The 15,303-nt window shown below is 54.0% G+C and overlaps 1 protein-coding gene across 2 annotated transcripts in view; it reads right to left on the reverse strand.

Annotated features, from left to right (window-relative positions):
- Positions 1-1,066: 1,066 nt before the first annotated feature.
- Positions 1,067-15,303, reverse strand: part of ERC1 (ELKS/RAB6-interacting/CAST family member 1) — a 368,179-nt gene continuing 353,942 nt past the window's right edge. For both annotated transcript variants that reach the window (XM_067008464.1, XM_067008463.1), the window contains one exon: positions 1,067-6,111. In XM_067008464.1, coding sequence (XP_066864565.1) covers positions 5,974-6,111 — 138 coding nt within the window. In that variant the 3' untranslated portion in view covers positions 1,067-5,973. The remainder of the gene's footprint in view (positions 6,112-15,303) is intronic.

Below are 15,303 nucleotides of genomic sequence, written 5' to 3' on the forward strand. Positions count from 1 at the left end.
TCCAAATAATCGCAATCTTCTCCGGATCCAGAGAAAAAACCAAGTAAATGGACGGATTTCTCCACTGAAACTTCTCCTCTCACGTATTTTCCTTAAACCTCAGGGTCTCTGCACCCCTGTGCCTGCAGCTGAGCGGGTGACCGCGGGGTGCAAATCAACAAGCAGTGAGACGGCAAGAATGAGAAACGCTGGGACAGCGACCACCGCCACCTGACGGCTGGCTGTGGACACGGCCGCTCGAGCTGGTGACTTCGTGCAGCAAAATCCACGTCCTGCCAGCGAGACTGTTCCCACTTTACAAGGGAAGGACGGGCAGCAGCGGGTCTTCAGCCCTGTGAGCGGCGCTGCGCCCCAGGCCGGAGGCGGTGAGGCCGGGCAGAGCCGCGCGTGGCCCGGCTATGGGGTGGCGGCACGCGGCCCCCAGTGCCCGCGCCCGGGTAGGCGGGCAGCAGGAGCTGCGAGAGCGGGCCAGCCCCGCCGTGGGGGAGACGGGGAAACAAGCGAAGCGGAAAACCAACGCTCACCAGGGTGCCCAGAATAATTTCTCCCTGAGCATCAGGCCCAAGACAGATGCCAAAGCTGGAGATTTTCTGAGCAGATGCTCTCGGCGGCCTGGTACTCCTGGTACCCGCCTTCTGTCGGCTGACACAGCTCACACCTCTGAGTCTACACATGGGCGCACGCCCCAGGGGGGCTCCAGCACCCCCTGAGCCAGACCCTCTGAAGCCGCGCCCACCCTGTGGGCGCTCGTTCTAAGCTCTGGAACCACTAGAGCTGAAATGGGCACAGGGGCTCGGGCCTCGGCGTGCGGACTGTGAAACACAACGAGGCGGTTGCCAGGCTGGAGTCCAGGCGGGCACCCACAGGGCCGCCCCCGTCTCCGCGTCAGGGCCAGGGTGCTGTCCACTCCTCCTCCCTCCCGTGACCCGGGCATCCCTGCATCCCTGGTACCCCGAGTGGGGCTGACCTCGTGGCGACCGCGGGCCTCTCCTGCTTTGCAGGCGTCCGAGGACACATTCCACTTGGATGAGCAGACTGCGTGAGGCGCAAAGAAAGACACAGCACGTGATTTTTAAATAACTTTATAATTTCCTCATGGATTTAGTTTGTGAATAAAAAAGAAAAAAAAACGAACAAAGTGTTTACAGTAATTATCAAGGCAAATTCGACTCTAACTCAGTTTCTCTGTAACGTCATGATCGCGTCAGCCACACGACGGGGCGGGTGCACAGCTGAAGGCAGCGGTGCGTTCGCTCACAGACCCCACCCCTCGGCTGCTACTGTTGCCAGAAGGAACTCAAGCTACAGGGGGTCAGTGCCTGGCACCCCGGGGCCTCATCAAAGGGCAGCTCTCCCCCCGGAGCAGGGGGAGCGGCCCCAGGAGGCCCGAGTCCACCCCCCGCACACCCGCTGGGCTCGAAGGCCCCGGGCTGCCCCCGGGGGTCCGCCGTCCGAGGTGGAGCGCGGTACCGCCGTGCGAGGGTGGGGGGCTCGCGGGCTTCGGCAGGAGCCACCTCCTTTCCCGGCCAGGCAACTGCTAGGGCCCAGACGGATGGCCTGGGCCTGGGCGACCCGGGATCTAAAAAGCTTTCAGGGAAAGGATCCAGGGACTGAAGCCAAAGGAACTGGGCTCTGAGGAGGACTCACCCACCCAGATCGCAGGCTCCAGGCTGGCCGGGGCTTGGCCCGTCTTGGATGGGCCACGGGATGATATAGCACCAAGTGGGCAGGAAGAGGCCCGGCGCCAGGCCCGGGTGACCACACAGCATCCGGCGCACGGGGCTGCGGCCAGCGTGGGCTCGCAGATCTGGAAACGCCCCGCGGAGGTCCTGAAGGTGGACGGGGAAGCCGGGGCCCGGGAGCCTCTGTTCCCCTAACTCGGCGGTTGCCTCCTTCCCTGGGTGGTCGCCTGCCTGGACCACGGCCACCGTGTTTCCCCAGACGCCGGCCCGGCTGCTGTCCCAGCCAACTCGGGGGGACGGAAGAAGCCTGGCTGCCCCATAGCTTGAATTCCTTTATTAACATGATATTGGTGGGATTTTTAAAAACACAGCTTTTTAATTTTTCAGTCCTACAACTACTTTGTAATATCTTAATAATCTCAACAACGGACACAAGGTAACTGCCCCAGTTCTCTGAACCACACAGGCAACATCGACAAGCAGAGAAACAAAAGAGGAGGTGGGTGTGGGACAAAAACCCACTCCCTCCAAATCGATCCCTAAAGCCATCCCCCCCCCAGAGTCGGGAGGAGAAATACCTACCACAGGGTCACAGCACTCGCCAAACACATTGGAAAAAACCAGGAGACACTTGGTTAAACAGCTTTGACACGAAAAAGTTTGGAAAGTTTTTGCTTAAAAAGAGTAAGACAGCCATTTTGTTCAGAAGGTTCCCCTGGATGTTTTCTTCTTGCCCAAATGTTCCCTTAGTTCACGCGGGGGAAACACCAGATTCCCCTGAAGACACTTCGTCGACGGTGCGTCCCTGCCGAGAAGCCGGGGCCGGCAGTGCGGGTGGGCCCAGGTCTGCTCGGCCCAGTTGCACCCTCCCCCCGCCGCGGCCCCCCGCGCCTTCCCCTCTCCTCCCGCAGCCCTGGGCTCCCGCCGGTGGAAGATGAAGCCGCGGGGGCGGCACGCAGGGTCCGTGGGGCCTCCGGGGAAAAACCACCGCAGGGCCACACCTGCATGGCCGCGCCCTCCTCCCCTGCTCTCGCCTCAAAGGCCCCGGGGCCACCCGAGGGCCTGTGCTCACACGGTGGGCTCCACAGGAGGGTGCGCGGGTGGGAGCAGCAGGACCCCAGCAGCAAATCCCGACACCGATCCTGACCATCGGCCATCGGCCACAACTTGGAGACGACTTCCTCTTCTCCTCTCCCTCGGAGGGGCGGGTGGGCCAGTGGCTCCTGCAGAAAACCCAGCAGAGACCGTTATGGACACAAAGGGCCGGGCCCCGTGCCGCCGTCCACGCCGGAGGTGCCTCGGGTCCCGTCCGCTTCACTAGTATTTCTAAAGCCCGAGTGTCAGGAAGAGAGGAGCCTTCAGATGGTAAGGTACACGGTCAAAGTCAGAGCCGAGGTGGATTTGGGGGTTCCCATTCACATTTCTTCACATGTTAGAGAGCACTTAAAATCTTTTCCATTTCGAACGGTAGCCACGTCCTTGCGAATCTCAGTCCAGACAGTGCATCAAGAGCTCAGCGGATGCCTGGGATGGAGGTGCGTGGGAAGAGGGGACGGTCGCGCTGTCCTTCTTCTGTCCTGAGCCCCAGGGCGGATGCCACCCACTCTTCCTCTTGCTTCCCCCTTCATGATGACTTTGATCTGGGTACAGAGCTTCAGGTGCTAAGGGGAACGAGACTTGCCAAGGGGATGGAGGAGTTTGGTGAACATCACAGGTAACCCGCAGTGAGTTTTCAAGGTTGCAGATCTTCGGTAGCAGCTTCATGAACTTGTGAAACCGTGACTATCAGGAGAGGTCACGGAACGACAGATCTCGTGTGACGGGAGCTGTGCATTTAGCAAATGTTGGCTCACTGAACGACCTAAACTTAGTAAGACACTCTGAATGCTAGAAACTATGTTAGCTTTGCCTGTGGTATAAAGGCAGGTCCTTGCTCACTATTAAACTTTAGCCGGAGCCGACTTTCATCCAGGACCAAACAGCCCCTAGATCCATTTGAGATGCTAGGATGACCACCCAAGATGCACCGAGGAGAGTCCCGCTACGGTTCAGAGACAGACAGACGGCGTCTGCCCAGAAACTGATCTTCTCAGCAGCACTTGCCCAGAGGAATCCCATAAGGCCCTGGAGGGGAAGCCACAGGAAGGCGGGCAGGTGGCAGGGACGGTTATCTGGCGGGTAGCGTGCCATCAGCAGGACCCGGGAGCAGCTAGAGAGAAGCTGGCCAGGCCTGCCGCTGCTCTGCACGTTGCCTCTGCTCCTGCCACCTGTTTGCTGTGGCCGCGGGGAGGGTGTCTTTCTTCCGCAGTTCTGGCACTGTGGTGGACGGCGTGGGATTACGAGACTCCAGCCCTAAAATACTGGGGGCTTTCTACATGATTTATGGGCAGTGCCATAAATAAACGGGATTGAGGTAATTGACCACACACGGCCTCCACTTGCTGTCTAACCTCCGCTGCACCCCCTCTCCGGCCAGCCTGGCTATCAGGAAGCATCTCAGTAAGAAATTTATGAGCAGAGTCCATTTAAACCTTCGGTAAGGAGCACCCGACAGCATCTCACAGGGAGAGATTGTTTCACGGCAGGGAGTCAGGGCAGCTGGAGGTGTGACCATATAAGTTAATGGTACAGCCACGGGCTGCTGGCGGGAAGATACAGGACTGACGGCTGGGAGGACCTGACAGGCAGCATCGGAGAACTTGGGGAGGAGAAAGGAGAAAACGCAAGACAGACCCATCGAGCCCAGCAACCCTTACCAGGATGTGGGTGTCTGGCCAGAGAGGTGGTCAAGGGGCTACAGAGCTGGGTGGAGAGATCTACTTCTCGGTGCCTGACGTTTAAGGCTGCCATTATCTACGCCTGGGGAAGATGTCAGTACCTTCCACGGGATTTGCAACTTTGGGGTCAATTTTCGGATTTGCAACGTGGACCTGGCCGAGTTTGACGAGGTGCACCTGGATGTGTAGAGAAAACACCACCCGCAGTTGCGGCCCATGAAACAGAGCACCTCTCAGGGGACAAAGCCCCGAATCCCGAGCCACCCGATGGGATCCTGCAGGCGAGTAAGTGACTCAGCCCTCTGGCCCCCAAGACCCAGAAATTCCATTATACTGAGAAATGCTGACTTGTGGAAGATTATTCTGGAAAAGATACCTTCTATTAAGATGGGGGAGGGGAAGGGTATGCCTCTTACTGTTCTGACTTGGCCAGGTGGGTCTCACAGAATCCTCGGCCGCCCTCCCTCCCTGCAGAGAGGCTCTCTTCCAGGCTGGGTGCCCGACAGAGACCTGCACACAGTAGGCACTTCATAACGATTATCCGAATGAAAGAAAGGGGGAAGGAACGCGTGTGGGGTGAGAAACACTCATCCGAAGCAGAAGCTCTGGACCAGGAGGAACGCTGAAGTGGGGAGGCCGGGCTGCCGGGGCGCGGGGCGCGGGGCGCAGGCGGAGGGGTGAGGGAGAAGCACTCTTGGGGGCCTAGACTGCTGGCGAGGGAGGCGTTTGGGAGCAGCCGGCCTGACCCCGAGGACCGATCGCCTTGCACAGAAGCAGAGCTGCGGGGGTGACCACACCGCCCTCTTCTCTTTCAGGGACAGATGTGCTCTGACACACCAAGCCAAAGGCCCTCAAGAAGAGGGACTCGCCCCAGAGGCTAGGAGAGGCGCAGGGACCAGCGAGGCCCGCAGGCCGGGATCTCCGAGCCCCGGCGCAGGCCTCCCGCAGCCCCGCGCAGACGGCCCTCGTGCAGAGTAACCGGGACGGATGGGAAGGAAGAGAGTCGGTCGGCCCTCTGTCCCTGTTCTCTCTCCCCACCGTCTCTCTTTTTGAGATTGTCTGTCTTTTTTACCCTCTTACGAGAAAGCACCTGTTGCGACATTAGAACACGCGGCGGCCTGGTCTGCAGGGAAGGCGCCTCTCAGTGAGCCGAGCTCCGCGGAGTCCAGGCTGAGTCCTCATGCCACGCACGGAAGGGAGGAGGGCCCTCCCCCGCGTCCCCGCGGGCACGGTGTCACTGCTGACGGCCGGACGGCAGCTCCCCGCGGAGGCGCGGCCCCTCACCCGCCCCGGACGGCAGGGCAAGCAGCGCAGACACGACAGCGGAAGACAGGAAGGCAGACGCAGAAACGGCGCTGGAGCCCCACTCGCGGGGCTGACCGACGCAGGGCAGGGTCTGGAGCGCGTCCGCCGCCGAGAGCCGTCTGAGCGCCCCTCCTCGCACTGCTCGCTCCCCGGCTCCCGGGCTCGTCGGGGGGCTACTGCGCTGGGCTGGCCGCGCCCCACGGGGCCGGTCACGAAGACTCCTCCAGCGCGCTGACCACCTGCTCCAGGATGTCGGGGCAGCGGTCCGCTATCCGCTGCAGGACGGCGTTGGCGAACTCCTGGAGCTCCGAGTGGTCCAGCTCGCCCTTCTCCAGCTCGCGCTGAAGCTGCAAGGAGAGGCGCACTCACGTCAAACAAAGCAACCCCGCTGGCACCGAGCTAAGAATCACCGCTCACCGGCGGAGGGACGACACCGGCGACAACGCGGATGCAAGTGGAGGGCGCTGTGCTCAGCGGATGAGCCGGACACAGAGACGTGCTGCGTGGTGTCACTTACGTGTGGAGTCTGGGGCAGGAGAAGTCAGATCAAACTCAGGGGCACGGAGAGAGGAACAGTAGTTGCCCGGGGCTGGGGGTGTGAGAAATGGCAGCGGGTGGTGAAAGGGCGCAGGCTTCCCGTTATGAGGTGAAGGAGGTCTGAGGTCTAAGGTACGACACAATGCCTGGACTCCGCAACGCTGGGCCGCAGACTTGAAATCTGCCGCGAGCGCGGGACTCACGCGCTCTCATACAGAAAAAAGGGAAATCGTGAGATGACATGTGTGTTAATAACTCGACCGAAAGGGTGGAGAATCCCTTCGTGATGGCTGTGTACACCACACCAGCAGGGTGTACACCTTGCGTATATTACAATTTGGTCAGTTTTAGCTCAGTAAAGCTAGAAAGAAAAGAGAAATGACAAAAAAGAGGCAGCTTGTATGTGCGGTCTTCCCGTGTCAAAATTAACAATCGGGAAAGTGTAAAAGTAAACATCAAATGTCTCTTCCTGCAAACGAAGATTAGTGACGGGTCCAAGGCCCCGGGAGGGTGGCTTGCCGAGCTGGCTCCCACCCCAGGGCTCTCGCTCTCCGGGAGGGGGAGGGAGGGGGAGGGAGGGAGTGGGAGGGCCCTCCCCTCCCACTGGGCGACACCGTCACTCACAGGCCCAGGCGAGCGAGGGGCACACGCGTGATCGGGCAGGACCTTCATCTCGCACCCCGGGGTCCCCGCCCGAGGGAGGCTCCCCCAATGGCCACGCGCTACTCCCTTGCTGCCCGAGCCAGAGAGAGACACGCTAGTCCTCTGTTTGCTTACAAGTCTATTTCCTATTATTTTAAACATTCTCTCTGACGTTCCTGGAGGCACCGAACCAGCGTGTACTGAGGGCCTACTATGTGCTAGGTGCTGAAAGATGAACGGATCTGCACGTACACAGATGATTATGAGCCAGCAGGGAAAGGGCCATGACCAAGGCCTGAACACGCTTCGGGGGAGACAGGAGGATGTCCGCTTCACCCTGGAGGGGTCCGAGGTGTTCCGGAACAGGACTGTGTCCAGGAGGTCGGAGACAGAAGAGGCGGTCAAGCAATAAAGCAAGCGCAGGCGCGTAGAGCCACCCTGGGACTTGGTGCAGACCCAGGGAGAGTGGGCCTCCCCGGCGGCTGCAGCGTCAGGTAGGGGGCCGGGCGCAGAACGACAGAGGTGAAGCTGAAGGGACAGACTGGGGCCAGACAGCATACACAGAGCCATGGGGCTCAGGTTCCATCTGGTTAAAACAACAAGGCTGACGACAACAGCAGCAAATCCGAGACCTCTACAGCGGCAGAGTGTCGCGATCAGCTTCATTTTCTCAGGAGACACGAGGAAGATACAGCACGTCCGCCTGAGCGGAAGGAGGGACGTGTCGACGGAGGTTACTGTCACGAGCCCGGGGAGAGTGGAGCCGGACTAAACCTAAGGTTTATTAGCCTAGGAACGTGGGGGGACCTGGTGGGTGGGAGACTTTCCAAAGGCAGGGTGGGCAGGAGGCAGGGTTACGTGCGAGAGAACACAGAGTCGGACAAATAAGACTGAAAATACAGGAGGCAGAGCAGGCTTTAGGAGAGGAAGTAAATTAAAAATGGAGTTTAGGGGCTTCCCTGGTGGCTCTGGTTCGAGCCCTGGTCCGGGAAGATCCCACATGCTGCGGAGCAACTAAGCCCGCGGGCCACAACTACTGAAGCCCGCGAGCCACAACTACTGAAGCCCGTGAGCCACAACTACTGAAGCCCGGGAGCCACAACTACTGAAGCCCACGCACCTAGAGCCCGTGCTCTGCAACAAAAGAAGCCACCGCAGTGAGAAGCCCGCACACCGCAACAAGGAGTAGACCCCGCTTGCCGCAACTAGAGGAAGCCCACACGCAGCAACGACGACCCAATGCAGCCAAAAATAAAAAATATACGTTAAAAAGACTGAGTTTAAAGTGTAGTTAAAAACGTAGGCTCTGGAGTTAGGCTGCCTGGGACTCAATGCCGGCTCTGCCAATTATTAGTCTGTATGACCTGGACCCCTCGGAGCCTCAGTTTCCTCCTCTGTAAAAAGAGGCAATGATATTTATAGGGTTGTTTTAATGACTTGATGAGATATTCATATAAAATACAGTACAACGCCAGACACACAGAAAATGCTTGGGAACTGTTAGATGTTGTTGTCATCATTGTTACTGTTGTTTTTATTAAAAAGATAAGATTCCCCAGAAAAGAGCATGTAGATTAAAATGCAGAAAGAATCCAAGTTTCAATTACACTGTTGACAGAATCTAGATGCTCGGAGCCTAGAGTGACGATATGCTGCTCTTTCAAACATCAGTACAGCCAAGAGCTGGGAACAGATTGGCAGAGCCTTCTTTCTGCTAAACGTTGCTAAAAGACCAGGCCGCGCAAGGGCCAGATGCAGACCACACGAAGTCCTGGTGTACCTCAAGCTCTGGCTGCATCACATGAACAAGAGTCTCTGAAGCGGGGAGACCAGAGAGGCAAGGGGCCTCGTGAACACGGCGGCACAGGCCGAAACCCAGAGACACTGCTCGGCGAACACGCTGCAGCTCTCAGGTCTCTTCAACCCGCTGACGTAAGCGAGGAGGCTATGCGGGTGCGCTGCTCCAGTTTCTCACATTAATCCCTCCCAGGATTTCTCTGGACAACTTTGGTTTATATTCTGAGCCAGGAATCTTCACAAGTCATGTAGCTATGGCCCATGAAACACTTTTTATTCTAATTTGGGTTCTGTTAAGTTGATAATCATGAAGTTACTCATGAATATATTTTAGTTTAACAACATTTTTTCAAGGGTTTTATTTTTCTGATTTAAAAAGTATTACACATGCATTGTAGAAAATTTAGAAAAAAAGGCACCCCCCCCAAATCACCTATAATATTAGCATTAGGAGATAACCACTTCTATATAGAGTCATATATTCCTTGAGACTTTATTATACATACATGTAATTTTAGAAACAAAATGGCAATGATATTATATAGATTATTTATAAGCTGATTTTGTTTTCACCTAAAAATATACTCTAAATACACTTCCAAACCAAATCCCAAAGGCTCTTTTTGAACCTTGGTAACTGATTCTAAAATTTATCCTTAAGTGTAAATATATAAAAAGAGCCAAGAAAACATTTTAAAGGAAGAAAAATGATGTAGGACTTGCCCTACCAGATTATAAAACAGTATAAAAGCACACTAATTAGAAGAGCATTGTATTGATAAAATTAGATCAGTGGGATTTAGAATATGATCAAGATGCACTTTAAATCGATGAATTGTATTAGGAAAACTGGGCCCGGTTGTGGTTAGATTCCTACTCATGTCATATGTAAACATAAATTTAAAACTGGCTAAAGATCTAAATTTAAAAATTATACCGGGGCCTCGCCGGTTGGCGCAGTGGTTAAAAATCCGCCTGCCAATGCAGGGGACACGGGTTCGAGCCCTGGTCGGGGAACATCCCACATGCCGCGGAGCGGCTGGGCCCGTGTGTCACAGCTACTGAGCCTGCGCTCTAGAGCCCGCAAACCACAACTGCTGAAGCCCACACGCCTAGAGCCCGTGCTCCACAACAAGAGAAGCCACCACAACGAGAAGCCCGTGCACCACAACAAAGAGTAGCCCCCGCTCGCCTCAACTAGAGAAAAGCCTGCACACAGAAACGAGAAGACCCAGCCAAAAATAAATAAATTTATATAAAAAATAGAAATGCAAAAACATGCATTCAAAAAGTATTGATTGATTCGTCCATGAAAAGGAAGCCAGTTCTGACACATGCTACAACATGAACCACGAACGCATTATCTGGACTGAGAGAAGCCAGTCACAGAAGACCACACTGTACGAGTCCATTTTTATGAAGTGTCCAGACAAGGCAAATCCAGAGTTAGAAAGTGGGTCAGTGGCTGCGCAGGGCTAGGGCGGGACGGGGTGACCAGAGGGAATGATGAAAATGTTAGAAAGCAGATTGTGGTAATGGTCGCACAATTCTGAGAACACACTAAACCTATTACATTGTAGGTTGTAAACGGGTGGATTGTATGATGTGTGAATTATATCTCAATAAAACTGTAAAAGCATACTGCCCGAGTCCTGCATGCAAAGTGCTGTAAAGGCCACAGAGAGGAATGAATGAGTGCTACGGCCTTCAGCTTGGGTAGAAAGGGGAGTTGGCAGTAGATGTCAGAGGACAGAAAAAAGGGTCATTCCAAAGAGACAAACGGTAAGAGCCGAACAGGCGTGGAGGAGGAGGAGATGCGCCTGGCTGGTCCCCGAGGTTTGGGTCTCTGCAGAAGCAACGCCAGGTGGCCCCAGGCCGGCCAGGCGCAGGCGTTGCCCCCAGGAGCCCCCAGGCCACTCCACACGCTCAAGGGAAGCGAGCACTTCTTTACCAGAGCAGCGGAGACAAACAGGCATGAGTGAAGAGAACGACGGCAGGTACGGCTAAGACGCAGGGTTAGAGGAAATAAACAGGAGACCTGGAGGAGCGGAGACTGAGAGCGGGAATGTGATTACGACCCACAAGCATCAGGGGTGACGCAGAAGTGGGAAGGGCGACAGCACTGGAGGAGGCAGAGCCAGAAGTGATGGAAGAAGACCAGGGGAAAAAAGCCGAGGTCGACCCTGAGGCTATGCTTTTCCCAACATCTAATGAATGGTCTGCCTGGGAAAAAGGTGTTTCAACACAGAGAGGGTCAGAAGAATCAAAAGTTGAGAGAAGGCAGTGTTCCTTCATTGGTGGGAGCTGCTCTCTCTATCCCGCAGGCCTTCCTCTGTCTCCAGGCGTTACGGCTGGTTTGCACTGTATGTGGAAGCAGCATTACACGTGGGCACGGCTGAGCAGGGAGAGACTTCACTGGCACTTGATCCATTATATGCTAAAATTTCCTGTCTTGAAAAGAACTCTCAAAGATCAACCTTTCTTGTGAAACTGGAATTACTTTTTAAATGAGGATTTTGGTTTTGACTTTGAAATGCAAAGCTTTAGCCATCCTGGAGTCCAAGGAGCACAGAATGTGTCGGGAACATGTGGTTAAAACTTCAGACCACTTAGGAAAGAAAGGCAATGTGGAGAAACCAAACGGCCAGCTTTAGACAGCTGTATTATACAGCACAGGTGGGAAAGCAAATCTTGAGACGGATCAGGACCTCGTGATTTAAAAATGTTTCATTAGCACGCGCAGCGCGTGTCAAAAAGGACCTTTCTGCATGGTTTCAGATGTGGCAAGTCCGATGGATGAACTGGGAAAGGTATATTCCAGCTTCTGAAACTTAATTCATCAGATCTCACTCAAGATATTCCTGTCCCCGCCCCTGCTCCCGCCCCTCAGGCCTGCCTATCCATCCCTCACCACCTCCCCAGAGAAAGGGCCCCTTAGACCTCACACCAGGAAAGGAGTTCCCCGAACGCACCCACACGTGATATTTGGGATTTAATGAAAATGCTTATTACATCTTTTTAGCCACAATGAGTTATACCCTCTCTGTCCTTCTTCCCTTCCTCGTTAAAGCTACAAGGCCAAATTTGGTGGATATAAATAGGACTGAGTAATCCAACAAGATCTTCCATATCCTACGCTCTACTTTCTAATACTGGCAGGCCGGCTCCACCACCGCAAGGACTCCAGTGAAAAACACTGTCTTCTTGTTTACTTTCCTGAAAACATTACAATCATACATAACATGTAGGTTTACACAATCTCCCTGCTAGACACAGAGGTGCAATCTTCCCTGCATGTATTGAAAGCTTTGCATCGAAAGACAAACAACAACAACCCTAAAAACATCTCCAAGTAAATTAATTTCCACCAAACTGCAAAACAAGCTTGTGCCCACGAATCCCGCCAGCTCCTTCTGTAATGGAAGCATTAAATCCCGTACCTCAGCATCTCCGTTTCCTCCGTATGTAGAATGTCTAACGCAAAACCCTCCTCAAGGGTCTTGGGCCTCTTTCTAAAGTGAACTAAGATGCTCTGGAGGAAGGGACTCCTGTAGTCAGAGATGCACAAGTATGTGCCTCCAACAGAGAAAACAGAATACAGGCTCTGCTAAAAGAAACAGGGGCTTGGAAATGTGGGTCCGGATGCCCGGGAGGGCAGCGTCCTGCGCGTGGGCCCGCTGCTGTCAGTGGCAAAGGGGCACGGCCCAGGACGGCCCAGGACGGCTCAGGACGGCCCAGGACGGCCCAGGACGGCCCAGGATGGCCCAGGACGGCCCAGGACGGCCCAGGACGGCGCCCGGCGCCCGCAGCCACGAGCCTGAGGACCCGTCACTACGGTAACGCAGGCCTGACCCAGCCCACCTCAAACCGACCCCACGACACGGCTGCTCCTCCCCCTTCTGCAGGCTGCCCGGACCACCTCCCACGTCTCTGTGCCACCAACCAACTCCGTGTCCGACCTCTGCCCTCCCCGATCTCGACCACAGCCTCAGGGGGCACTCCCACCCCAAACTTTGAGTCTGCATCTCACAGGCTAGACCAATTTTCCTTTCTTTCACCATCAAACACCTGAAAGAACAGTCTACATTTGCTACCTCTGTTTCTCATTTCCCTCCTTAACATCTAAGAACTTAGTTTTTGCCATTTCACCCAAACTGCTCTCTCCAAAGTCTGCCAAACTAAGACGTCTACGCTGAACACCACACGACGTTATTTGGAGAAGTGACGCGGCTCTTAAACGGAGGGATACGACATGATGACAGATCAGAAGACTCGATATGGTAAAAGTGTCAGAGTTCTGCCCAAACTACCTGTAGATGCAGTGAAATTCGAATCACAACCGCGGCAGGTGTGTGTGTGTGTGCGTGTGTGTGTGTGTGACTGACGCGCTGACTCAGAGGGTGAGAGGAGATGCAGAGCCCAGGACGGAGGAATCTTGCTACAGCACAAAGCTCTCGTTACTCGCACAGCTTGCGACTGGCACGAGAACAGACATGGAGACCAAAGGAGCAGAACAGAGAATCCAGAGAACGAGCCCAGTCCTGGGAGTAACCCGGACGTCCATCAACAACTGCATGATAAACTGTGGACATTCACGCAACGGAGTGTCGGCGGTGAGAACGGATGAGCCACACCCGCGCGCAACGTGGCGCTGAACGGAGGCCAGACAGCAGAGTTCACGCTGGGTGATCCTGGGCATATAAAGCTCAGAAACAGGCACACGCAGCCCGTGGTGCTGAAGGCAGGCTGCTCGGGGAGGGTGCAGCTGTGACTGGAAAGCAGCTCTGCCTCTCGTTTCCGGTGCTTGTTCCGCGAGCGTGTAAACTCGCAGGCTTGTACACACGTGACTCATGTAGTATTCTGTGTGGGTGTCACACCTCAAAACCTAAGACTCCAGACCAAACCGAACCTCAAGGATCCCCTATCAGCACAGCCTGTCGGTCGCTGGTCTCGGTCCCACACAAGCCCCCCTGGGGGCCCCCTGCTCTGGACTCTCCCTCCCGGGCTCCCTGGCTCTCCTCTGCCTGTCCGTTAGTCCATCTGTGTGTTTCTTCCCTGTCCTGCGGCCGCTCCTCTCCTTTCTGCCTCCTGCCCGACATGCAGGGGTTCCCTGAGGCCTAAGGAGACTGTCCTCTGTTGCCCTCGGGCCACCCTGTCCATCCTCGCTCCATGAGGTTCAATAATCATAGCAACTGACTTACTGGACACGGATCCCGGCCAGCTCTGCTCTGCGTGCTTTAGGGAACCAGCACATTTAACTTACTTTCTTTGCCAACTTAATTATTTCTTTTCGGGTGGGTTTTGTAAGGCTTTTTTATTTAGCAGAGAACTGCACACACATACAAAACAGAACAGTAGAATAGCCCTCACATGACCTAAATTTACCCACTTTCAAGGTATGTATTATTGTAGCTCCCTTCTTTCTCCCGAGCTTCAGACTAACATTCAAATGCCTGAGAAACACTTTTTCGTGAATGTTTCACTTATACATCAAACCATAGTGTTTATACTGTTTTAATAAACTGTTCTTTTCTTTTCACTTAGTAATGACTAAAAATAGTTTTTCATGTGATTAAGTATTCTTCTAAAACCCAATTTTTAAATGGGCTGCATTGTAATCCTTTTAATGGATGCATTATAATTTATTTAACTAATTCCATTATTAGAAATGTAGTTTGTTTTCAGTTTTTCACTACTATAAATATTAATGTGTTGAGATTTTCTGTATATAAACCTTTGCATATCTATGACTGTTTCCTAGAATTCCTGGGTCAAAGGGTATACACCTTTGTAAAGTTTTTGACATGTTACCAAACTGTTCAGAACAGTTGTAGTAATTTTCAGTCAACAAATAAGGGTGACCATTTCCCAGGCTCCCGGTCCACTGGGGTCACACACACACCCCAACCTTGCCAATATGACAAGGTTGCTTTCGTCTGCAGTTCTTTGTAGTTCTTTTCATTTGTGGTGAAGCCAAAAATAGAGGTGAAACATTAAAAAATATATTTATTGGCCATTTCGTCTTCTGTGAAATTCCTGTTAACGCCCTTTCCAGGCCACGTTTCTTTCGGTTTAGTTTCTTCCTTGCTGATCTCCTAGTCACAACCCTAGCGCAGGCTCCCGTATCTCAGCGTCTTTTGCTTATTGCAACAGCTTCGCAAATCATTTCAACCTTGGTTTGTAGGAGTAATCTTTCTAAAACAGGTTGGATTAGATTCACTCCTCTTCCAAGATCTTAAGTGATTTCCTACCTCCAAGAGAGTCCAATCTCTTTGGCACGGCAGCCACCCTCCGGTCCCATCCTACGGTTCCAGTTTCTCCTCCTGGTATGTCCGCGCCACTCTCTGTCTCTGCTTTCACTCTGATGTGGTTCCCTCACCCTGGGGTGAGGGACAATCTTACCTCCTCCACCTCCCTCTTCCCCATCTAACTTATTCTTCCTGGTGGAGATCATTCGCCCCTTTTGTCTGTGGAGACATCCCCTTTCAGAGGTGAGCACTGCTGAAGTGTTCATTTTGTCTCCTGTTTCAAGAGTTCGCTGCATGTTCCATTCCCCAAAGCTT

Source organism: Kogia breviceps, chromosome 12, assembly GCF_026419965.1.
Source record: "Kogia breviceps isolate mKogBre1 chromosome 12, mKogBre1 haplotype 1, whole genome shotgun sequence".
NCBI lineage: Eukaryota > Metazoa > Chordata > Mammalia > Artiodactyla > Physeteridae > Kogia > Kogia breviceps.